General features: G+C 38.0%; 1 protein-coding gene across 1 annotated transcript in view; it reads left to right on the plus strand.

Moving 5' to 3' along the window:
* Nucleotides 1-206: 206 nt before the first annotated feature.
* srcin1a (SRC kinase signaling inhibitor 1a) overlaps nucleotides 207-27,167 on the plus strand; it is a 108,648-nt gene continuing 81,687 nt past the window's right edge. Inside the window, exon 1 of the mRNA XM_081610458.1 lies at nucleotides 207-1,234. Coding sequence (XP_081466584.1) covers nucleotides 1,159-1,234 — 76 coding nt within the window. The 5' untranslated portion in view covers nucleotides 207-1,158. The remainder of the gene's footprint in view (nucleotides 1,235-27,167) is intronic.

Here is a 27,167-nt window from a genome sequence, read left to right on the forward strand (position 1 = left end):
GAAACGCAATCACTTTCAGCTGCAGCCGTCCGTGTCGCAGCATGGGCAATGCACCATCTCAAGGCATGTTAAACCCTCTCTCTATGCTTGTTTTTGTAGCAGGTATTTCCTTTGGTTCCGAGTGCCATGCCATCTAACCAGCTGGCTGTCCTCCTGCTACACTCTGTGGTGGCAGGAGGTGGGGGGGGTGCTGGGGGGCTGGGCTAGAGGCTCATAGAGAGCAGCATCGCCTGAGGAGAGTGATGCTGGTAGATGGTATCAGGTAGTAGGTTAGCAATAAGGTGTAAGCAGTGAGGTTGCTTAATGAAGACCAGGTGGTATGAAAAAAAGAAGAAAAACACTGGGTGGAGGCACCATGTGTGAGAGCAGCAACAAATGGTGGAGAGCAGAAGTAGCACTGGAGAAGCAGGTGGTGTCAGTGGGTGTGATTGTGTGTAAGGAAGAGAGAGGGACTAGTGACAGATTTTTGTTTTTTTATGTGTAGATAAGAGCAAAGTGTGAGGATTCGTGTTGTGGTTGCAGCTGCTGCTGTCAACCAGATGGAAAACCTTTGGGAATTAAAGTGCTCCGATGGGCGTGTGTGGGTGTAAAAAAAATACAGAAAAGACAAAATAATATGGTGAATTTCAAAAGAAAGTATGACTTTCTGCCTCTTAATAAAAGTGTATTATAAATGGATTAATGGGTGGGTCTATCTTTAAAGAGATACTCTGGCTTTTCCTCTGGGAACTCAATCCAACCTCTTATCTTCAATCCCCTTTTTTCCTCTTTTAATCTCGAAGGAAGTTTTGCAACATTTAAAACCTTGTTGAAATTTACTTCCTGGACAGAGTCAAGAAAAATCTCAGTGGAATGAGTAAAATTATATTATGGAGGAGTTAAATTTAAGTAAGAATGTGAGACAGTGTGCTTAATTCATTGGAAAACACCTTCACCTAAGACATAATTAGAGGTGAAGTGAAGAGTGAAGACTTTTCAGAGGAAGAGGCAGCATCACATGGCTCAGGGAATTCATCCACATTAATTTCACTCTCTTACTTCTTTCCCTCCCCTCACCTTTTTCCTTCCTCCCCTCCTCTTTCATCCCTCGCTTGCTGCTCACCAAGGGACAGTCTCGTAGCCGGTGTTTAGAAGGGAAGCGAGACAAAGAGAGAAGTCATGAAAGACGGGGAGAGAATGAAAGGAGGTTCAAAAGAACAGAAGATAAAAAAATGGTTTACTCGTAAATGGACGGGTAAGTTCTGATGCGGAGGTTCAGATTCAGGCAGCCGCAACTTGCTGCTAGTCTAAGGGATGTGATCAGCATGGTGTGATTTTGAGATCAACAGTAGAAGAGTAAAAACTTGTCTTCTTGTGGGATTTTTCTGTTTGGTGTTAAATGAGCTTTCTTGATCTTATTTGGCTGCAGCAGAGAAGCTGTTTTGTAAATTACCTTTTATTGCTATCCAGTTATTTGAGTTATTTCCTCTGACTGTCTCATTTGTATGTGTAAACTCAGGAAAATCTGTTTGAGCTTCAGATTAGTTGCAGACATGGAGCCTTTTGCAATGTCCAGAGTTGTGTGTGTCTGTGTGTGATTCAATTGTGAGTTTTTATCTGAATTGTGTCTGTAGTCATTGTCTAACTCAGGAGGATTGAGATGGATTAGCCTGAATATGCTCCCATGGGAGCCTTTTATTCCTAAACATGAACAATTTGGCTGGATGTTCTCTTCCTAGAGAACCACAGCTGTTTGGAATAATTTGCCAGGATGAAAAAAAAAAGATTTTTAAATCGCTTTGACCTGCTATCATTACTGTTGCTGGCAATTCAAAGTACTAATTGAACATAATGCCGCCAAGGACCAATCTAATTGCATTCAAGCCACCAACAAGGCAGTAATTTGTCAAACCAGTCTCAGCTTTCCCAAGATGGTGAGTGAAGAAATGTGCTGTTTGCATTTGCAAAGCCAGGTTTTCTCCACTTCCTGTAACTGCAGAAAGGAGCGTCTTTATAGAGCAGTTGGCGATTCAAGGGTGAACCATAGAAGATTTGATTAAGCAGAAGTTGAGCTGTAATCTCAGAACTGGCCCACTGGAGAGCTATTCCTCATCATAATGCTGCCATTGTGCAGAGTCTTTAAATCCTTTTAGGTTCATATATCCATGTTCCACCAAGCATGTTCAGCTGAGGTTTATACCAACACTCTTGTGTATCTATCTTTGATCCCATATCATGTCTATGCCAAATTGATGCTTACTAAAGAGCTTGCAAGGGTTGAGATAGGTGTCTTTTAAGCCTGCATGCTTAAAAGACATCATAACATGTGAAAGGGGAGATCTGTTAGAGACAGGGAACACAGACAAGGCTGCACATAGGGTGACCGAGATCTCTTGGCTAAAATGAGATTTGTGTCTGGATTTTGCTGCCGACAACATGTACAACACACTCATTCGACTGACTGTGAAAGAAAACTCTTTAAAGTTATTTAATAGCAGTTCAAGGTTGGTCTTGAATACTCTAAAGGTGTGTATTATCTAGGATGAATGAAAATGGATACCCATTTAGTAATTTTAGGTTTGAAGAAAAGTGGGAGCTAATGGTGTATAGTTGGCATGTGGTGTTTTGAAACTAGCTACAGAGCTGGCAGGTTCGTAATCTCATCTTTTCAGGTAATAAAGCAAATACAGATGATCTGCACTGGGTCATATATCCATCTACCATCAGATATTTATTTGAGATGCAGGGGCATGACCTTTATTGATTCATATCCTATTCTTGTCTTTGTTGAAGTCTGTTTATGCTGGATCACACTGCACACAATATGAGTTTCAGGTTCAAATGTTTGTTCACTACCAAACTGTTGGTTTAAGCTATTAATGCAGCTCTTTATTGACCGCAGCACACATCAGATCTCGCTACGATGGTGAAGTCACAGCTTTGTACACATCCACCTGCTTATTCCCCAGGACTGTGCCACACAAAGCCCCATGAATCCTGCCCGCCTGCGATTGGCTAATGATGATGCAATGTTTTATGGCTGAGGAGCTGCATGTTTTAAGGGCATTTTTGAAGTAATTGACTCTACTGGGAAAAAGCAAATGCACATTTGTATTGGTGTTAAAGTAAATGAGATAAAGAAATGTTGAAAATGACACACAGATTGAAATTTTTTTGTTCTGAGCCCTTTCTTTAAAAAAAAAAAAGAGCCAAGTTCTTAATGATGGCGTGATGAGAAAATCTCATAAGCCAAACCAGCTTTCTTTTTAGGCTCACCTCATTGATTGTCCTTTCTCTAGGGCATTTTTGCTCGTGTACTGATGAAGGGATACTTCCACAGGTTAGAATTTTTTCATACAAAATTGATTACTACATATTTTTTTTAAAGTCACTGTACTTGTCTTGTACTCAGCAGGGATCCCCTCTAATTGAAACAAATGATGCAAAAATCAAAGATTAAAATCTTTATCAATGGCTTGTACTTTTACTCAGGGGGTCTGAGGCATTTATGACGAGATTCACTGGGCTGCAGTAGTAAGCAGCAATAGCAAGCTCTCAAGGTCATTAATGATTTAGTGGTTTTAATATTACATGCATTTATCAAAGAAACTTCTCTCCATGCCACAGCTATGTTCATTGTAGTTTGATTGCTATGCACAACAATAATTAATATAGTGTCTTGTTTCATATTCTATCAAATCAGTAAGCATGTAAATCTTTGAAGTGATTTTAATTCTCACAGATTACCAGGAAGGGAATGCCACTGTACATATTATTTTAACATTTTCAGGGCACAGACTGATATTTTATTGTTTATAAAATTGGGAGCAGTTAAATGTCATAGTTTATTTTCACCCTTATTAATGTAGAAGGGACAAAATATTTGGAGATGTAGTAAGCATGACTGGTAAAAAAGGTTATCTCAGTCTTTTTTATTTTTAAGAGAATACCAGAAATGGACAGGTTTTTTCATGGCATGTTGCATTTTAGCACCACCATAGGAGTAGATAAGTTGCTATTTAAACTGTACAGTAGTTGTCTGAATCTAGGAAGGATTTAATTATCTTTTAATACCCAAATTTATTCTGTTAAGATGAGCACCAAGCACCTTTTATGTTGCTTTTTATGAAATAAAATCCTCTGACTTACACACATTTCCATTTGTCCTATGCATTGGGAGATATAAATATATAGGCACTAATTTTGAATGTGAAAACCTTCTTTTACATTTGTGTAAAAGCTTTGTGGCTTTTTAATCTATGCACACATCAAACATACTTAAATATTAATAAGCAATAAAATAATAATTATGTTCTACTTTTAAAGCAACCAAAGTGAGCTTTACATAGAAGACCAGAATAAAAACACATAAAACAGGCTGTCAAGGGTCAAGTTTAAGAGGATATTGGGAGTGTTTTTTTTTGTATATCCAGAGATTAAGTTTTGCAAAGGTTGACAGGAAGAGGATTATAGAAGTTTGAGGTTTAGTGACTAACAGCTCTGCCACCTGAAGTATCCATTCCTGTGTGGCTGATGGAGAGTAGTCCAGTTCCAGTCGATCTGAGAATCTCAAATTAAATGTAGGGATGAAGGAGGTCAAAGGGGCACCGAGGTGTAAGGCAGTGACAGGATTTGTAGGTGAGAAGTAGAATTTAGTAACAGATCTGAGACCTAACTGGAAGGCAGTGTTGCTGAATCAGACCTGGAGTGATGTGTTGCCAAGGTTTGGTGTGGGTGAGAAACCTGGCAGCTGAGGTTTGGATCTGCTGGAGCATTTCCAGAGTGTCATTAGGTAACCCAAACAGACGCTGTTGCAGTTTTCCGGATGAGAGTTTATGAAAAAACTTTCTTTTAGTATAGAAATGATGGCCAAAGGCTTGAGATGGTAAAAAGTTGTTGTTCTATAGGAAGTCAAGGCTAATCAAAGGTTGAAGCTGTAAGATATTGCAGGAATGTATGTAAAGGTTGCCGTTTGCTTTTTGTACTGTGTAGCAGGCGTGGGTAGGTATTGTATCTCACAGTCTTATAATATTGAGTAAAAATACTTGTATCTGAGTATTAACACAAACATGTATAACTTGATATAAGTAATTTTGCTTAAAGCAGATATGCCCACTGCTGCTAAAATAATATCATTTTGATAAAAAAGCTTATGAAGCCATGACTTCATCTGGGCTTCTCCAAATTGCTTTGAGACATATAAATCTTAGAATATGAAACCTTCTGACTGAATCTCTCTCTTGTTATTATAAAATGTTACAATCCTGACTGACCTAAAACAGGAAAAGTTTGGTCTGACTTAATGTTGATGATGAAAGTATGCCTGTATTTAACTCTGTAGTTTTTCACTCTGAATATTTTGTAACGTCTACACCAAAAAGATGACGGCTCCTGTGGATTATTCTTCTAAATGAAAGACAGGAGAGTTAAGTAGAAAGTATGAAAATAACAAGCAAGAGCAAAATAGACCATATAAAAAAGGATATGTTGCTTTGTGTATTATTTCTGCTAAGCTACAATGGAAACATGGATCTCAAACTGGTCTTTCAAGTTTTACAGATGGCAGGTTAAAGTTGGAACCCCTGTCTTTTGTCATCTGTTATGGACACGACGGACACGGAAATTATGTATCCCCACATCTTAAAGCACAGCAAGATGGTGAACATCTATGTCGATAAAAAACAGCATACAGCATGATGTGCATCATTTCATGAGCTCTGGGAAAACGACACTCCTATTTGCTGCCATTGCCTGCTTTGTGTTTTGTGGTGTCACATCTTCTGTTTTAAGGTTCCAGGACTTTGTCACCCAGTAAAATCATCACTACTTCCTCAATATTTAGCTACCCACCAGACCTATTCGTTTGGCTAATCCAAATGTGATTCTGGGGACATTTGCAGAAACAGCTGATGCTGAATTAATTTCTTGCCAACACCAAGAAGAAAGAAAAGTGTTGGAAGACTTCATATAACAGATTTGATAAAAAAAAACAACTTTTGGATCAGTATCGGTGTATTGACATAAATAAAAGTGCATAATTGTCCTCCAGCTGTTGTCCTTTGCAGGGGTATAATCACCTCCTGTCAGATGGTGATGTTTGTAAACTAATCAGGTTAGATGGTCTTTCCCTCTGTAGCTGCTAATTTGGCTGGAACTGATTTTTTATATTTTGAAATAGAGAAGATATTTACTCCATGAACAACTGTGGAAGGTTCTGACATTTCAATGCTATTTATGAGAACGATATTTACCTCCCTGCTCACACAGCTATGTTTTTGCTGTAGCAGCCTGATGGAAACGTCTAGTTGCTCATAAAACCTCCAGCTAAAATCCCTAAAATAAATTTCTGATATGTGAACATTTTCTGTTGTGAAACTAAATTGTTAAAGCAATACTTTGTACTACAGAGAGAGGAAATAAACATGTTTGCAAGTAGAGATGTTGTTTTTTTTTAGGACAAAATAATGAGAGCGCCAAATCCAGGCTTACTACAGCAAATTCTACTTTTGCATTTGTCCTTTTTTGAAAACATATATTGTGATAATGCTGCCTGGAAGTAATTAGAATACATCTCAGCACTATTTTAATGCAGTTTCTCTGTTTTTCTGTGAGGATATTTGGCACAATTCAGATCAATCAGTGAAAATCGAGTCGATAACAAGCACAATATCCAGATTTAGCTGGAAAAAAAGTTGTCATTTTATCTCAGAGCTAAAGCATTTTTGCATCAATTAATAAGCAGCTTCTGCCTATTTGAGGTCTTTGCATAACTTTGGCTCTGCAGAGGTTGGAAGGAAAACCCAAGCTGAATGATTGAAATCCAACATAATGGTGAAATTCAGACTTCACCACAAATATGAGACTGCATATTGTCTCCTCCCCTCCCATCATCCACCCTGCCCGTGGCAATCAGCGTGCTGATTGACAGCAACCACAGCAATCCCATTGTCAGTATTTTAAGGCCGGCAGTGACTTCTTACTCATTTATTTTCAGCCAGATTGCTGTAACTGAATGGAGATGGCAACTTTCAGTGCTGCCCTGTAGCAAAGGGTGTTTACGTAAAGATGTTTTTCAAGATGTTTCTGAGAATTGTATCTTAAATAAATGTAAGACGTCTAACCACAGTCTCTACATTTGATACCAAGCTGCACTGTAAAATGTAATTGCCCTTTTCTTCTACAATAGAGGGCATCTAACTTTGCTATGTCTTTGAGTAAGCACATCTAGTGCTAATTTATAAAGATTGTAACAGGCACGTTGTATAGTAAAAGCGGTTCTGCAGGGATGCTTTTAACCTTTTTACCTAATCATGGGTTGTTGCAACAGTTGTCTTTGGGTTACGCCTGAAGATTTAACGCACATCTTCTGTCAGAGTGGTACAGTCCGTTACATCTTTTTGGCATCAGTTTGGCTTCCTAATTGCTTTTTCTTACTCATGCAAACCCGATGTAAGACTAGAAAATTAGACACAATTCCCAGTACAACATGAAGCCACTCCCATGCCATGTTATCAGACACACACTTGCAATTTCATGCAATTTAGTGGAAGAACAGCTTCTATATTTAGATTGTTACAGTTTCTGGGTTTGCAGGAGTAGTGTTTGCTTATACAGTATACTGTATGATTATTGATTTTTGGCTTTTACTGTTTGATTTAACCTTTAGCTTTTTTCTATAATTCTTTTTTTCAGTGAGATTGCAAAGAGAAAAATGTGAGGCAATTTCAGGATAGAAGTAAGCTACAGTAGTAAGCTACAGTACCTTGTGAAAGTGTCCAAATCATTTGAATAATTTTTTACAAGACAATCACAAGCTGAATTGTATCTAATCACGATTTCACATCACAGGCCATTTCAATCTAGTGCATATTTGCCAGATTAAAGCAAGCAAAATGTGTTGTGTTTTGATTATTTTTAATTGTTCTTTGGCTAAAAATGGAAAAACACAGATTGGATTCACCAAATGAACACAGCACAGATTTATGGAAATAAGTCTGTGCTCAGCCCCTCCAGAATAATTCTACAACCACCACTTTTGAAGTATGTTTCCACCTGCTGGAACATCTAAATTTTCCCCAAACTTTGTCAGGTAGATTGATGGACAGCATCTGTGAACATTTCTTTCAATTCTTGCAATAGATTACTTAATTGAATTGAGGTGTGGGATTTGATTGGACCATTCTAACACACAAATGCTGTATTTGCAGGGTTGTTACCTGCTGCCCCACTCTTACGTCTCAGCAGCTTTTCTTCCACAACTGCTCTACATTTAGCTTTTCCAACTTCTCATCAACTCTGACTGGCTTCACTATTCCTAATGAGAAAAAGCATCCCTACTTCATGATGCTGCCACCACCTTATTTAGCAGTGAGAATTGAGGTTATTCTCACAGCTAAATAACCTCAGTTTAAGGGAAATGGGTGTTTTGGATGAACACAAAGTGTGTTCCCTAATTCCACTCTCCAACAAAGACCAGATCAGTGAAGTTCACTACTGCTTCACTGTCATGTCAACAAATTCTCCCACCAGAGCTGGGGATTTCTGCAGCTCATCTAGAGTTATAATGGGCTTCTTGGCTGCTACTCTGATTAATGTTCTCCTTTCCCACCCTGTTAGTTAAGAGGTCTGTGATGTCTTGGTAACTTTCCTCCACACTTGTATTATGTTATTTTACTATTTAACTCTTAAACGAAACTGCTCCTGCCACATCTGGTGTGCTCCTTGGTTCTGCACAATGTATCAGTGTTCCCTACGACCTCTGAAGCTATGTGTGGTAGGCATTATTGTATATGTATGCATTTGTACCTTGTTATGCCAAGCTTTTCTTCAGAGGTTTCATGTGAGCCTCACCTGGTGTTTTGTTGCACCTGAAATAGCTCTGCTCATGCTCTCTGTTTGTAACATTCAGTGGAAATGGGGCATGTAGTATCAGATGCATCTGTTTCCTCTGTGCATGGGATGGCAGTGAGTTAAACAAAAAGGAGATTATGTTGCACTTTTTTATTTCCCACAAGGTTGTGTTTTATTACACCAGCAAATCTGTGGTTATTATTAAACATTTAAGATCAGTTGACAAGTTTAAAGCGTTTAAGGGAAGTTGAGCGGATTCCTTTTAGAATATACTGGATTCTGAAAGAGGGGAGAATTTAACTGAGCTTAAATTTCTCTACCTCTAGTCAAAGCACTCATTTCTGGCATCTGTTATTTCACAGAGTTTGAGTGCTGGTGAACTGTGAAGCACTAAAACGCTTGAAAGGGGAAAACAGCTTGAACCAAAAATTTCCCCAGAAGAAAGGGGGAAAAGTTGAATTTGGAAGACGGAGAGGAAGTAAAGCAAAGTGTGAGCAGAAGTGGTAAAAGTCTTCTTTCCTCCCAGGGTGTTTCCTCCTACGTTCCTCTTCCTTTGCTTCAGATTTTCAATTTTAAAGATGCTCAGGCAGGAATACAAAGCAAGGAGTGCTCTGATGATTCTGGGCAGATTATCCTCCGTCTGCCTTTAACCGAATCCAAAAATCTCTCAAATCATTCTGGTCCTGTTCTCAGTAGACCTCTTAACCATCTCCCTCTTTGCTCTTCTTCTCTACTTCTAGACTAAAATTTGATTTATTACTAGTATCCCTTCGCTCACTGAAGCATATAATATGACTCTAAATCCATTGGGCTTGGCTCCATGTTGGATTTCCATCTTTGCCTTGCCCCAGTCAAAATTTCAACTTTCATTATGTAGACTGTCAGCATATCAATCTCCCAAATCAGTCGTGCAGGTCAGTTTGTCTGTATCATCTTTTGCAATTTCTCTTGTCTATGTGATTGCACATTATCTGCATTGAGGCCAAGCTCTGCTGCAATTCTCTGGATCACTTTTCATTTCCTTCCTCATTTTCCCACCAGGAGCTACCTTTCTTGCAAGAAAACCAATTTGCACGTTATCGCTCACTAATATACATGTAATAATGAATTTAAACCGGCAGAGAGACAGATAAGGATTTAAATTATCCAGGAGTCTAGCCAAGCTTTTAAAAATGTGTGTATTTAACTTTCTGTAACTGCAGTTGCTCAAAGCTTGCATGTGAGATTCATGCATGAAGCCAAACCTCGCTGCCATGAAGTATTAGAGCAGTGAGTATGAAAAGGTCAGACCCGTTTTACGCCAAAACAAACCGTTATATTCTGCTTCACCTGGTGCTGCCTTAGTGTTGCATGCTTGGTCTGAAAACACATATATTTCTTCATAGATCAGCATCAGAAAAAGTTGCTTTTTGAAGGGTGGGTGGAGGAAAATACTTTCAAATTTATAGTTAGTAGTGCAGCTTCATTATTGTTACTGATTATAGTATGTCACTTCCCAGTTATGATTTCAGTTGCAGAGATATGCTTTTGAATCTTTTGACCTTGTTCAGTAACAGACAGTCTATTGATGGATGCACACAGACGTAATCCCTGCCGAAGCCAGAGCTTATCCTGGAACCTGTAAGAAAGGTGACTGAAGGTTGGCAGAGTATTTCTTCTTTCAAACCTGTTTATTAGAAATGCAACCAACTCACAATTACAAACAGGTTTTGGGGAAATGTAATAACGTGAATGCTGTCTTGGTAACTACATAATTACAGAATGCTGTTAATTAGCAAGAAAGTCTGAGTCTCCTTACTTAGGCTGCAGCTCCCGTGACCCGACCCTGGATAAACGGAAGAAAATGGATGGATGTTAATTAGTAATTATGATCAAGCTGTCAACAGGATATTCAGATTTGTCCTCCATTTATTTCTTATGGTTTGGTAATGGTTTTGACCTAGTTAAAGTAAAATAGACAGCATCCTGATTTTCTTACTGGGCTGCAAGATGTCAGGAAAACAAGCAATTGTGATACTATTTCTGAAAATCGTAATGGCTTTAAATTTACTCAGCTTTTCTGGTTTCTTTTCTTTCTTTTCCATCAATACGAAGCATTTCAGCCACTAAAAATATACATATGGAGTGTGTCCAAATTAAGGGGCTCCATCCTTCACAAAACCCAGCCTTCAATTTGAAGACTAGCTTTTACTGCCTTCTTCAGATTTATTCTCGACCTTACCTCAGTGTATGTCTTGTCGCCTAGCAATGGTGACTCAGTTAATCACAAGCTGGTGGAAATGGAGCTCAAAATCTTGCTGAGTTTTTAGTTGTAGTTATAGGCCTCAACTTACAACCTAATGCTTGTTCAACTACTCTCAGCACTGTATCAACTGTTCTGTAATGCAAAGCTGATTAATGATATAGTAGCATTCTGTACCGTACTTGCATGATGGGAGATTTTGTTACACTTTAAATCACCAAATTGCCTAGCACTTCCAAGTGGCTGGAAGACATCATAATGCATCTTAGTCTAAAAACATTTCAAAAATCCATTTAGTGCTGGGGTCAGCAACTCCAGTCCTTTGAGGGATGGTGTCCTGCAACTTTTTGATTTATTCCTGTTCCAACAAACCTGAATTAAAAGGCTGAATTACATCCTGGACTTGTCAGTGAGTTTTGCAAAGGCCTGTTTTTTTTCTTTTCCTCTTGATGTTGCTGATTTCAATTAAAGGTACATGCAACCTACTTAACAGATGGTGTACCACCTGGTGTTTTGTGGGTGGGGTACGGTGGCAGGACCACTGTGCTAATGGTTGTATCTTGTTTTGTAAAAAATTTACTTTAATTATATCAGCGGTATTGTTTATCATGTTTCTTAATAAAAAAGAAGTTGGAAAAAATGTATATAGGGCTTTATCAAACCACTCTCACTTTGGGAAGTGCCGTCTGGCGTGATAGATCATTGAAGCGTGTCTTGTCCCTGTCCACATCTTCCTGAGAGAAACAAGCGGTAGTCTGTTGGACAACACACAGAGCTGACATTTGGTAATACCAAGATAACCAAAAGAAATGTATACTTTCAAAATATTGACGTGAGTGAGTTGGTGCTTGAGGAGCTTTCATTATTGATCACCAGTTTTCACAGAACTTGTATTAATCTGGTGATCCTAAGTTTTCCTACCATCCTCCAACCTTTCACTTCTTTAAATGTAGGATGCAATTTGTTGATCTTTTGTTTGTAGAAACGCCTTATAATGGCTACATTTCCGGGCTGTTTAGGCTTGGACGATATCGTGACTAATAAATGTGAAATAGCTGCCGCCATTTGATATGATAAGTCTGCTTTAATCACCAGATGATTAAAATTTGTCCTTAACAAAACTTGAATTAGAAACCCAAATAAGAAGGACGTTTAGTTTATTTTGAGATATTCAAACTGTAACTCTAACCTTCTGACTCCATTTCAAAAGTTAGAGGACTGTAAATACTTTTATTTTATTACAACCCATTAGATAGTCAAGGTTGTTCCACTAATTCTTACACTCTGCACAATTTCTATCTCTATGCTGCTAGCTTGATAAATAAAAAAGAATATTATATGCATGCACTCCTACTTATGAATATATTTACAAATCGATGTGTGCATGCCCCCAACTGTCAGGCACCTGATGAGAAGCTCCTCTGTTCTCCAAGCCCTGCATTCCTCCCACAGTTACTAGGAAACCAGAGGCTCACTGAGTCGGCTGTTGAGGTGCAGTGAAGCATCAGGTCGAAAGCGGGAGGCAACGGGAATATAAGGAGTGAAGCACTGGAGTTTACGGTTGCATAATTGCGTGATGTGGCATTAAGAAATTTACTGCACTTTTCGTTCTCATTTCTTCACTTGACACCTGTGATCATTCTGCACCTTTTTTTTCCTCGAGTTTCCTTAATTGTAGAAATATTTCATCGTACATACATTTGCTCACTCCAGCCATATAGATGACAGTCCTTTGTATTTGCTTCAATTTACCTCACAAATCCTCATAATGGTGTAATAGTCGTCTCTCTTTGTTGTGATAAATGTGATGCATCCACACCCCTAATGACCCCACTCACCATTTCTGATGTTCTATCCTCATTGTGCATGCATGCTAATTCACACAGCAATACATCAAACGACCGATCTGTGGAGAAATGTTGCAACAGTCCAGGTTGTATAATTTGTCTCTGTGTTACTGTAAATTAAGGTGTGTGTTTTATTTTTACATTGCATATGTGTTTTTGCATTTAGTTTCATTTATTTATTTTGTGCAGAATCTGCGTGGTGTTCTTTTACTTCATCTGCTTCAAACAAGGTCTCCAACATTGTGGCTCTTTTTCCAAGATCCTTTTAGTGTAACAGATGAGTGCTTGCGTTGCCAAGAACATGAAGCTGGACGTGTGTCTAGTAATCCAACTTTTTCTTCTGATCAAGATGCCAAGAGGCCATTGTGGTAAAATATCAACCCCACCTTTTAGTTGGCTGGGGGAATTGTGCAAGAATGGCTGTTAGAGCTACAGAGAGAGAAGCTCCAGGGTTTGGCATTGGGGCTCTTCCAATTCAGCCCACCTACTCCTATCGCCAAACAGATGCTCTGGAGATGGAGGAGTGTAGACAGATGGGGTTCTGCTTGTCATTCAGACCTTTCTGATATTTATTTGTTGAGTATTTTCAGAAATGCTATTTCTGCAATTCCCTGGAGAATTTTGTTGGATGGCTGCTATTAGAAATAAGCCACAAGGTTTATGAGGGTTATTGTCTAAGTTATTTATTAGTCATTTGTCCTCTATAAGATTTCTTTCACACATTGTCTTGGCATTAGTTAAACTTAGCAGCATGAATCATTGTTTCCTTTCTGTTTTGATATCATTGATTCTTACCCTAAAACAAAATTCAGATATTCATAACATCAAATAATTAATAATGTATAGTTCCCTCTAGGGGGAATTCTGTATTTCTGAGGTTTCATTAAAATACATTTTGCTTCTCAGTTGTGCAGAATACAACATAATTAGAGTCACAGTGGACTTTGTTATTGCTTTATATATTCCGTTGTGTCACTTGCACAACCACTTACTTTCATCTTCTCACCTTCTGTTAAGTGTTAGGTGTGGATAGAGAGAAGAAAAACTATATTTTAGCTAAAAAAAAAACTAAGTAAAGCTACTCTTGGATACAGTTTTAGTCATTCTTTTGAAAAAAGACAAATTTACATCTAAATGTTAAAGCACTTCACCAAACACAACAAAAAACAACAATTAGACTGTGCATCACTTTAATGGAAACGCATTTGACTGAGCAATGTTTCAGACTGAACAGAACCCTCCATTTTAGCAGAAATTGACATTCTGCCATAGCTCAGTAGTGTTTCAACAAATGTTTTGCTTTGTGGCGGCTTTACGCTTGCTGTTAAAATGCAAACCTATGGTGATAAAACATGATTTTGCAGTTTTGCATCTTCCTTTATGTGCGCTGACAAGCAAACTGAGAGGTGGAGAAAGATGGAGAGGAGTATCTTTATTTGAAGTTGATCCCTTCTGCATTGGTATTCTGTTCTGGCTTGGCATGTAAGCCTGTTAACCACAAACTGTTGTTGCAGAGCATGCAAATGGGGTTTTGTATGAGAAAGGACTCACATTATGCATGCAAACAAAGAGTTTGTGTTTGAGAATTATAATTTTTTCCACCACTATTGCACTCTCTTATGATATTGTTTAATTGTAGATAATTAGTGTATGATTGGGTTAATTCAGCTAGAGATTAAATGTATTAACAAATCCTTAGCTTGTGTTTTACAAAACTGTTTAATGCTCACTTAAGTGTTAATTCTATTTAGGAGGTCTTGACTTAGAATATATTTTTTGTTTTGATATATCTTAATTTATAACATGCTACTGGCTTAAATTGACCTTATATTTTTTTAATACCTTTAAGTCTTGTCTGAGTTAATACCTGGAGTTTCCACTGTTCATGTTTTCGTAGTGTGTGTGCAATGTCACAATTACAAAAGACTGCACACAATTAATGAGCACACAATTTATTGTTGTTACCTACAAAAGTAAAAAGAATCCTTCAGGTGAAATTAGGTTGTGCTCATTAATGTTTAATTTTACAGAACTTCCTTTAGAGATTGTCCAGAGCTCAAGGTTTCTGTTTCTGAAGTTATAGGAAAATGTCTAAAACATTTTATGAGACGTTCATTTTCAGAAAAAAAATCTCTAGTGTTACAACGCAGTCAACAATGTGCATCCACGTCCTTCTTGCTTTGCATTGCCAATCTCAGACCTTGAGCACACTCTTATCAGATATCTTATCAAAATATCTTTCTCTCCCAAAGAGAAAAGAAATAAGTCTGAGAGGATAAAAACAGTTTTTAGTATTGATGCCAACTCCCTCTATGTCTGTTTACATCACTATGGAGTGGAGAGTCAGTGATGAGGAAGAGACAATGAAATGACTTGAGGGACGGACATGTTAATGTGTTGACAAACACACACAGAACCAAGACGTTGTGCCCAATTGGACTAGCCAGGGTTGTATCTGTTTTGTTAACATTTGGTTTCATTGTCTTTATTAATTCTTTGATCATTCAGCAAGATAGTCTTTCAAATTGCTTACAGCTAATTTCAGAGGTTGCAGTGAAGGGTCCACAGTGACGTGCCAGGAGAAGGAGAAAGACATGCAGTCAATATGAGGGTGACCTCAATGCTCATAGGCAACAACAGAGACAGGAAAGTGTTGGAAACTCTCTCTCCAAACATCTGCCAGCAAAGTTTGATATTGGACCAAACAAGTTTTTCTTAGCAGTGGTTCAAAGTGGTCAGAGCTCATGGACCAAAAGTGGCTCACTCAGAGTTTATTAATACTGTTTTCTTTTTCCTAATGTTTTTTCAAGCATTCAGAAAATTTAAATTCTGCACATAAACTCTGTTTACCCTTTTAGAGAGAGAGAGATCTTTTGATAAAGTTAAATCTGTATCAGGTGAAAATAATCTGAATGTTTAATTTCAATTTCCTGTCAAGTTCCCATGTTTGTTTGTTTGTCTTGTGATGATGGCTAACTTGCCATAATAGTGTGAATAATAGGCTTATTGTTGATTATTTTTGTGGCTACATGCTATATAATTATTCAATTTCCAATTGAAGTGTTAATGTTGGGATTCTGAGATTAAATGTTTCTTTCAGAATATTGTGCTACCATTTCTGTCATGCAATTTAGGTTTTCTGAAAATTTGAATTTAGCCTTGGGACAGATAGGTGAAAATGTGAAACTGATATACATATATGCAAAAACATTGATATAATGTTTTTTACATACTGATCTATGTAATTTGCATGGAGTTATTATGCCATTCAGTTAATGTTTGGTCAATGTTTTGTGACAATACTTATGGGTAGCACATTTCAAACTGTTGGAAAGCATGTTTATTCCCCCTTAAATTCTGGACTTCTGTAAGAAATATGCATTTGTGGGTGGGGCTGTGGAGTTAAACATATAGGTTACACGCTTGGAAAAACTTGCCAAGTCCTCCCCGTCAGTGCCACACAGTTTTGAGTGGAGGCAGTGTGATTATGTGGGGTGGCATCTTCTTCAGTAGAAAAACAAGATTTGTCATCACTGGAGGCAATCTCAGTGCAGATATATAATCAAGATGGCAATCCCTCACCTCCACTCTTAAGAACCGAACTCTAACATCCAAGATGCCAGTGCTCATTCACACAGAATGGGATGACAACCCACCCCGGCGTGTGACCAAGCTGATGACCGTTGTAGTTGTGTATAATTCTCCCATGCACTATTCAGGCTGAATAAACAGATGAAGCTTTTTAGCAATTTGTCTTTTTTTTGGGTGCAACCCACATACTCAGCTTTGGTGTCAAACACAGAAATGCATTTTCCTTACAAATGTGGGAGAATATATGGGAAATAAACAGGTTTTCCAACAGTGTATGATTTATTGCCAAAAAGCATTGTTAATACAATGCAATAGAAATATTTCCTCTCCTTTTGTGTTTTTGTATGTTTGTCCAGTTGCTTAGACTTTTAAGACTTTTAAAGGATCCACCTGATATAAATTATAGTAAGCATGATGGTAAAGCCCAGGGGGAGTGGTATGGACATTGCATAAATAGAAATAAAAGAATAAAATTGAAGATTATATGGGTTAACTGCAACTAATATCATAATGTCCGTATTCAGCTATATTTCAACTGCATTTTCTCTTTCTATGGTTTATCCATTCTGCAGTTCAAGACTGAAACTAAAGTAGTCTGTAAACAGGTGTCATTTGAATATTATTTTATGTAGCACAGTATCAAGTATCATATCCTGACTATAAAAGAGATATTTCATGCAGATTTTTCTTCTTCTCCTATGAATCTAAGCTAAAAGTCTGACCTCTTCAAAAGTAGATAGCTATCAATTACACTTCATTCACTTGACTAATTTGGAGTCGAAAGGTTTTTTTTTGTATTTGAATTACATAAATAGAGCACAGTAGCAGCTACCAGTGACTGTCACTTTGTACTTGAGACACTTCCTTAATCACAAATCAATTCTATTGATCTGCCTGTTTGTCAATTGACAAGTACATTCGGGATAGACACTTTGAACCAGGACACACAAGAAACGCTTCCTTTAAGTTTTTTTTCTTGTAGCAACAAATATACACTTGGGGGTGTATATTTGTGTTTGGTGTAGTTAGCAGTCATGTGCCCCCCTCCCTCTTCTGCTGTTTGTGATAATGGCAGCCGGCTGTGTTTTGAATGATTCATAGCTGAATACTAATGAGACAAGCTGCAGATGTCTTGGAGGAACCAAGCTGAGCCCTTTAGGTGTCACTTGATGCTGAGGCATGCTGGTCACCTGTATTTACAGGTACCAATTTATTTATTCAAAAAGATCTTGTTTATACCAGGGTTAATTTAACCTTCATAGCATTATGGGTTGTCATTGTCACTAAATTCATGCCAAGATGCAAAATTATATCAGTATGCTGCAGATTAGATGAGGAAAAAACCCCAGCAAGATATGAGAATAAAAGTCGAAGAAACATCAGAAACTGTCTAATAACAAGGAGTGGTGCTGGCGTTCAAAACATATCTTATTTGTCTCTTCTTCTCCTCATTTCCTCGCTTGCTCTCGTGCTCTCTTTCTTTTTTTCTTGTTTCATCTTCACGGTTGGATATACCTGATGCTCCCTGGGCCTTGTATGAGTCAGTATCGATTTCTCTTTCCTTTGCTCTCTTGGTGGGTGTTTGACGCAGGGGTTCAGTGACACACGGAGCTTTGTTGTTGCCCTTTATTCCATTTCACCATCCCCAGTCTGGTCCAGCCTATCATATCACAAAAATGTTCCGTCCTTGCCTCACCTATATGACTCTAAAACCCACAATTCCTGCTAGACTTGCCTCTCAGGCAGAACAGAGTAATTAGAAATAGCTAGATTAAAGATAATTTAATCAATATTACATCCAGAATAAGTCATATCAAATTCTTGCTTTTGAAGATGAAGATTTTTCCAAACATCATAAGAAAACATAAGAAATGACTGTCTTATTGTGTCTTGACTGTATTATTATTGTTTTTCTTTTGGAACATGGGCTACCTGGTATTTTGTTATTATAATTATGCTTCAGTTGTTTAAGTTTCAATTTCCTTTCCGCATTAACAATTGTTGCAATAATAATAACCTAATAATGGTTAATATTTTAGTGCAATAGATGCATTAGATATAGCAGACTTTTTTTCTACTGCAAAAAAAAAATTAATAGCCTGTAACACCTGCTTTAATCATTAATACTCCACCTCTAGAAATCAGTTTAATAATTGTAGAATCCTTCTCTGTAGATTGATGAATCATCTGTTTTGCTAATGAAGCACTTTGCATATTCTCTGGCACTGATAATTTTTATAAGGGCTTCCTGTTTCCTTTTTGTATCAGTACAAATGAAACATCCTTACGTTCAAAAACTGCAGCCTGACTTCTGAATCAGCCAAGTTTGATTGCATGTATTGTCTGTTTATGCTGATAAGCTGGAAATAATCACAGCGCTGGCAAGCTAAAGGCATTCTTCGAGGTAATTTGGTGGTAGTGTTGCCATGGCACCCTTTCTCCACAAGAGAAAGTGTGATTGGTGTTTGCAGACTCTTATAGGCAGGTTGATTTCTTGCTCACTGAGAAGGTCTGCATTACTTAACATGCTGATAGTTTTTGTGTTATCCTTGAATTAAAATCATTGAAGCCAAATGTAATTCTTCTCGAGTCAGTAGCTGTGTTTTGAGTTTCCTGAGCAAATATTGAAAAGCAACCGATATGTAATCTGGAGACATTTTGGTATTCACACATCACTCCGTGCATGAAGGGGTTGCTTTTTCTGTTTTCTGATTGTTAAAGTGAAACACATGCAGCTTTAAAGACATAAAGAAAAACGAAATGGAAAACACCATAAAGAATGAACATATATCCAGAGTTTCAGTCAGTTAAAGGAAAGTAATTATTTTTAAAGCAGTTGTTTTCTTCATCATGAGTTTCCCAGTTTTTGAAAACATTCACCATAAGCATATGGACAGTTATGCAAGACCAGTGTTTGCTAGTGACATATTTTGTGCTGATTGTTTTAGAGGTTTGTCTCTGAATTACTGCCATGACTGATATTAAACAGAACCATTGTTTTTTTTTTCCATTAGCATGAAAGTATACTAGCCACCAGCACAGCTAACGACGTGTTTAGATGGATTACATTAATAAGAGTGTTTGTTTTTGAGCCAGTCAAAAACAAAAGCACAGCCTTTTCTTATCTGTGGATGTAAATGGTGTGTGTAATTGCAGCAGTAGTTAATCCATGCTGTTATTCGAGGGACAAATAATAGCAGAAAAATGCCTCGATGGTGTGGTTGTTTCATGCTCCAAGCTTAGCAAGTGGTTGTGTTGCTCAGCCTCGGCCTCCAAGCATGTTACATTATGTTCATCCTTACCTTGTCATCTAGGTGTCTCTTCAGCAGCTGGTCATGCTGCTCGTTTTATAATTTTAATTACACTTTAGGGTGTTTATTACGATGCCTCTTAAGAACTCAAATACCTGTTTATTAGAAAACGAAGCAATATCAACCTTTTTTGGGAGTTAGATTTACTGGTATGAATGTGACCTTCCCTAACCCTCAGACTACTAATAAAATACAAGAAATGACATGAAACATACAGGTATGTCATAAATGTATGTCTACACTCTCTGTAATGCTATCATTGTCACTATCTTTCCAATCTTCATATAATTGATAATCTGAATTACTGCTGCTTTTGAACTTGTTCTCACTCTTTCAATTGCAGTACAAAATATTGTACTTGTTTGGGCTTGTCTGGACCTGTCGGCAACGCAACAACATCAGCCTTTGGTTAGAATGCAAGCCAGTGGAGGCACTATAATGGTTTGGGCAATGTTCTGATGGAAAAGCTTGGATGTCACTCTGTCACAAACATCTTGCCTGAGCATTGTTGCAGTATGTATGAATGGATGTAAACTCTTTCAGCATAATTATGCACTGTCACAAAAAAAATGGTTCAGCAATGGTTTGAGGAGCTGGTTCTGACCAGGTCTCCAAATTCCACAGACACAATCCAATTAACCATATATGGGATGTACTGAACGAAACAGGTCCACTGTAATGATGCCCTGTCCCTGAACTAGGACCTACCACCTTAGAGCTACATACCTCGGTTCACCTTGGAGTACATGCTTGAACAGGTTAGGGCTGTTTGGGCAGCTAAATGGGGACCAACCTATTATTAGGCAGGTGCTCATGATGTAATGTGTAATCTGTGTATGTTGTTACAGGTGAAAGGGTTGTGAGAGGTGAATAGTGTTGGTGTCTGGGATTTTAAATAGATATCGTCTTACTTTTTCCCTGCACAGTTGGTTGTTCCTGGTGCCATTAAATCTTCTGTTTGGAGTGAGATGTCTTGGTTTACCTTTGCACCTGTGATTCATTCACAGACTCATTAATCTATCTCTAACTGTTATCATCATAATCAACATATTGCTATTGGTATTATCACAATAATTGTATAGAAGGCACAAAAGATGCCATTTTGTCTAGGAGAGGTGATGGACATTCATTCTGGCAGAGCTGGGCTCAAAGTCAGGCTTAGGAGCCAAGTCATGGTGTATATGCGTTTACATGCGATCCTTGGGGTTAAGAGGCATAATTGTCTGTCTTATTGCAGATTTTGTTCATGTGTAGTCTAAAATGACCAGATCCAGGGGTGTTTCAGCACTTGTTCCTCTCTCAAATTGACTGACTGGCTTGTAGAAACCTAATTTACCACAGGCTGCAGCTCACGACAGAAACGTGTTTGTTGTAAATCTGACATGTTGGCCAATTCACTTTGGTCACATCTCATTGATTTTCAATCACTTATGTGGAGGCAACTCTAAAGAATTTCAAATAATTTCAAATATCCTCAAGCTGGAAAAAAAAAGTAGGGTTGTGGTTGCATTACAGCAGCATCTCTCAGCTTTATTGATCTGCAACCAAACTTATTATAGGACAGGCTAGGATGTGCTAATATTGTAACCAAATCATGTCGAGATTAAATTTGTACAGCAATGTACTTCTGAAAGATATGATTAGATATTTTCTGTTTAATATACTTCTATTTAAATTTATTGCCTTTGCAATCTAAGTAAAAAAAATCTATAGCTGCATGGAGAGAACACCTACTGGTATAGATTTCTGTTGGTGAAAGACTGGTAAAGTGCAGCATCTTGTACATACACAAACTTTGTTTAATCGTGTGTTCGTGTAGGGTGGGGTGACTCTGAGCCAGCAACTCAGTCTGTACCTTGGGCCGCCAGCACTGTCTGTGCAATCATGCTCCCATTGAGAACGGCCTTTCATCTCGGGCCTTTCAGAGAACCCTTTCAGACTCAAAAATAGAGAGATGGTAAGACGTCGATCAAGAGGGAGAGAAAGCGCCAGGAAGAGAGGAAAGGAGGAAAGTGCTTCTGCAGCCGCGAGCGCCCGTCTCCAGTCGTCTTCGTGAATAAGCCCGCTTGTGATGAGGAGCACAGATGCTGAAAGAATGTATAGCAGAAAAAGCGAACAAGAGTGAGAGATGCTGTTATTTAGTGTGTTCACTATGTTATCAGTCAGGCAGACTATTTAAACCCTTGCCGTATTCTAACTTCAGCATCTCTTAAAAACATACTCACTGAGGCGTAAAGTTGCTGTGGGAGGGAAATGGTCTTTTGCTGTTTCAATACAGTAGATTACATTTAAGTGTAGAGCAAAGATGCATCACTCAGTTGGTCACAGGATATTTGCTGTTCATAGCTGAGTGGAGCAGGTTGAGTGGAAGGACACTGGAGGTTTGCTGGGGGTCCAAGGGGAAGAAATGTTTGAGGGTGACTACCAGGTGCTCCTACCTGATGGGCGGCCAGTCGGCCAGGTGTGGGTATTAGGATGCGGTGATGGTGCTGTAGCAGGTAAGCCTGTTCAGCTTCAGGTATCCATTATACACAAAATTAAAGCCAACAGTAGGTAGCTACACTTTAAAGTTTTCCTTAATAGCTCTAAATGTGACAGGATTCTTACACCCTGCTGGTTTGAAATGTAATTTTGCTAGAAAATAAGTTGTACTTGTTTTAGGTGGAAAACGCCTCCTTTTATCTTCTATGATGTTTCGCTGTGTTTCTTTTTGCTATGTGTAATATTTATATAAGGGAAATAAGTTACAAGTTTTGTTGTCTGTCATAAATGATTTAGAACTGCTCTGTATGCCAAGAAAAGCCTGAGAAAACAATCATCACAAACGTGTGACACAATTCTTGCTTCTGCCCCTGTAGATTCTTGGATCTGTGTGTGTTTGCAGGAGTAGATTTATTTATTTTTTTGTATGGCCTTTAAAACTCATACAGTTTTCTGTGTGAGGAATGGGTCTAATTTAATGTCAAAAAGAAACAAATACTTCTGAGTTGTGGTGAATGCGGTCAATGTAGTAAAATCATACTTTTATTGATCATTACGGAAACAATATAAATTCATTTACAGCTTCCTGTTTGCCTTGTATGTCTCTTGAAAGTAGATATTTATATACTAGAATGGATAGAGAACTCTGGAAAAATGTGTCTGGAAATGGATCTGCTGGAACGCCATGTATGTTTCCGCCCATATCATTTATCTGCAAATGATAACTGCTGACCCATGAATATGACTTTGACCTCACAAAACACATTTTTTGAACCATTTTATATAATAATGGATACAAGATATCACACTCATTTTCAATTGGGACAAAATGCCAAAGTGATAAGATTTTATATCCAAAAGGTCAGCGTTGTTTAAAAATCACACTGAACTGTGGAAAAACACTTTTTCTGGCTTTCATTCAACACAATTCTCCATCGTCTGTGGGATGGATGGATACTTCAAATTGACTGGCTGGTGAAGGCAATAATTCTGCACTCATGAATTTTTATGATGATGGGATATTGATGCAAGTTAAGCTCAGCAGTTGTGCATCCACATATAGTGAGCATCTGTAAAAATTGTTTGGGATAATTTTCAGAATTCACAAGGAAATATGATGGTTATGACTTCCACCTCCGTGACAAGACAATCAAATGCTACGAGCTGCAAAAAAAAAAAAATCACAGTGTGCTTGCATGCATATGTTTGTGTGCTCAACAACCTTGCTTTTTTAATAGATTATGATCATGGCATCAATTATTAATAACGATTATGAATCTTAATGACTTTTTAGCAGCAGAATATTGCCCTACTCCTTCGACAGCTTGTATGAGCAACCTGGGATGTTTCTGAATTAAATTATGCATTTATTGTAACTTAGATTAGTGTTAGAGGATACAGCTCGACATTAGATTGCTTGTCACTTTGACAGCGCAGCTTTTACACTGGGTTGTAAGGAGATTTTGGAAGAATTAAGACAAATCATTTATTATCTTGGTGACAGCCTGAGAAACGTCCTTTTGTTTGGAAAACAAAGTGAAGAAGGGTGGCGCTAAATGGAAGTGTCCTAGCAGAGAAAGAGATTTGGAGACAGTAGGAGGATTGGCAGGGGTGTGCGTGTTTGAGATAAGCGACAGATAGATGGGAAGCCAGGCAGAAGTCCTCTCCCACATGCTGGAATCCCAGAAATGCCTCCCACAGAAACTGTGAAGCACGCTGCAGTTGCACTGTCACGCAAGGACATATGAAGGACACAGGCAGAGGGAGACAAAGAGGATGGCTGTACCTGGCAGAGACCGTTCACACTTAGAGGAAGGAGAAAAGATAGACCTTTCTATTTATTGAATGATAGTGCCATGGCTTTGGCTCGCCTTTGTAAAAAAAAAAAAAGAAAATAACTTTTACTGGCCATTTAAAGGAGCAAATTAAAAAGTAATACCGCTCTTTATTAAACAGAATTAGGTATTATTACTTTCAAAAGCTTTTAAATGCTTCCACTTAATGCAGTGAATGGGTACTGTGGCTGGTAATGATGCAATTTTATTTACCACTATATGAACACTGGGTTTGTCCTTTTTATGTTAATGGAAGTTAATATGGTTTTATCAGCAGGATTCACATGTTACAGTATTCACCAGTGTTCAATTTATGATCTGAAATATACTAAGGTAATCGTCTACATGTGGTTAAGATCATTATTTCAGCATACATGGTAAAAAGGAGGAATCCTTTGCCATAATTTTATTTTACTAGACTAATAAGTATAACACCTGGAAAAACACGTGCAAACTTATGGTTATCACATTTGTGCGTCATCATTTATGTCCGGTGATGATATAAACTATCCTCAAAGCACAGTACACTCTGGAGGTCATGGCTTGAAAATGCCAAAAGAATTGCATAATTTGCAAAAGAATTTGAACCCTTGAAATGACCATGGTTACTACATAGGCAAATACATTGAAATAAACACAGCAGATTTTAATAACCAATCTCAAATATTTTTCTGACAGTCCAATAAAATCTACATATTCAGCTGTATAAATGCTAAAAATACAAAAAATATATGTTTCAAAGTTGCACCAAATTCACAATTCAGATAGTATTCAATAACTGCATAGTTAATTGTATAGGTTTGAAGGGAAATGGATATCTTCATTTTTTTACCTTTTCAGATGTTGGTTTGAGACATTAACTCAAACACTGCAGAAAAACACAAGTGATATTAATAGTTATATTAAAAAAAACTTGTTAAAGGCCCAGTATTCTTTGTGGTTAAGCTGAATAACCATGAATTCAGCTTAATTCTGAATTCGTGGTTATTCGGTCTTGTATTCTCTTCATTCTTTTCTGTGTTTCACCTATTCTCCTTTCCCTACTGTGTTCTCCCTGTGCTGCTCTCTTTGCTCCTTCCTTTCCTTGGTAACCGTATCTATGCAGCAAGGTGTGAGCAGGGCTATTGGGGATTCTCTGATTGGCATTTTTGATCATGAATAGCGTTTGCCCGCAGTCTACAGAATCCTTTGGTTTCTACTTGGCACACAGCGGCAAGCTAATACTCAGTGGCTTCCATTCTGAAGAGATGTTCATGAATATGTCGGAAACCAACCACTGAGCTTGTTTCTGCTCGTTTACATTGAAGTCTTTTCAGCGGTTTTCTTGGTAATATTTCAGCCTGATATTTTTCCCATTTACCTTAAGCTGGTAGACACTGATGGGAAAGATCAGTTCTATGGGTGGAGTATTATTGGAGGTTATATGTGGGTCAAGCTTTGCGTGACCGACAGGCTGCCATTATCACCACCCTAATACACAAAAGACCAAGAGCATAAAAGTGCTGGGAGGGATAAGGGGAGGGGTGAGTTTCTGCTGGTCTCTTTCTGACAGGGAGAAGAGACTGAACATCGATCCCATGGGTTTCCAGCCTAAGATCCTTGGACCATATTTAATCTTTGGAAGTATAGTGGTTGATGCTTACTCATGCTAATATCCTAGGATTTAAATAGTTTGGATGTTTTATTTGCAGATAAATGAAGAAAGTGTGGGTCGTTTTTATGGTTTTTTTTTTGTCAAGGCTTTTATTTGTCTTGTTACATGTATAAATATGCTATTGTTTACCCCAAAAGTTGTCATCAGGATGTTAAGATTACATGGTCTTCTGGTCTTTTTCTATCCTGTCACTAGATGAAAGGGGTCACTTTCAAAACCTGGCTTCACTCCCACTTCCTCTCATCACTTTTTTTTTATTTGAATACACCTCATATTTCAAATCGTTTCTTTTCTTTTTCTTCTCCTTTCAACCATATTAACATCGTGCAATTTTTCGCCTCATTTTCTCTCTCTGTTGACAGCCACCCCTATCTGCTGGCAACCTAATTTGTTCTGCCAGTGACACTGATGTGTAATCGGGTAGAGAACAAACAAACAAAACAAAGGCCTGGTCTTTCATCTGACCTACAGAAGTTAGAGCTGACCTGGTGTGAACAAATAAATAATAGAAACAAAACCAAAACAAAAACTGCATAAATCATGTTGTTGTGGGCATGTCTAACGTCGACCCAATACTCACATACTACTGTTTCAGCTTGTCTGCAGCAACTTGGGAATTTCATCTTCTTTTTTATATTTAGCCATGTGAAGCAGTCTCGAGGTCAACCGAATCCTGCTGAGACCGGGAGCGTTTATGAAGACAGATGACAGATGCTGCCATCAAAGATTGATGGCAGAATAGAGAGCAGCCCATTAAATTTGACTCAATGGCATCCTAGATGGTAAAAGGAAGATGCACCTTGAAAGCTAACAGAGATTTGTTGAAAATAGATTGACACTGTGATAGTAAGGATTAGAAACATACAAAATTATTCACAACCCTTAAGCTTTTCCACGATTTGTCAACATAACAATCATGAATTTTCACTACGATTTTATATGATAAGCAAACACAAATTGGAGCATTATTGTGGAAGGAAAATGATTGATGGCTTAACATGTGAATTGTGGCTTGCGGTTGCAGGTATATTAATTTTCTCCTGAGAGAGAGTTCTACCTTGTAGAACTATCTTTTGCTGGGGATTGTCTTCTCCAGCTTTTGCACATAGCAACTGAGTCTTTTTTGCAAAAACGCACAGGATTAACTAAGTTGGGTGGAGGTTTTTATTTTAACACCAATTACAAAATATTGCCACAGATTCTTATGTGTTTAGGTCTCTAAACTGACTGGGCCAGTCTAAGACAAGAACCTGTTTCGACCTAAATATTCCCATTGAAGCTCTAACTTAGGGATCAAGTTAAAAGTAGCTATGAGCAACAAAAAATGATCTTCGTTATGAAAAATGCAAAAAACTATTCTATTATAAAAGCAAACTG

This window comes from Poecilia reticulata, chromosome 8 (assembly GCF_904066995.2).
Source record: "Poecilia reticulata chromosome 8, P_reticulata-male-v2, whole genome shotgun sequence".
Classification (NCBI taxonomy): Eukaryota; Metazoa; Chordata; class Actinopteri; order Cyprinodontiformes; family Poeciliidae; genus Poecilia; species Poecilia reticulata.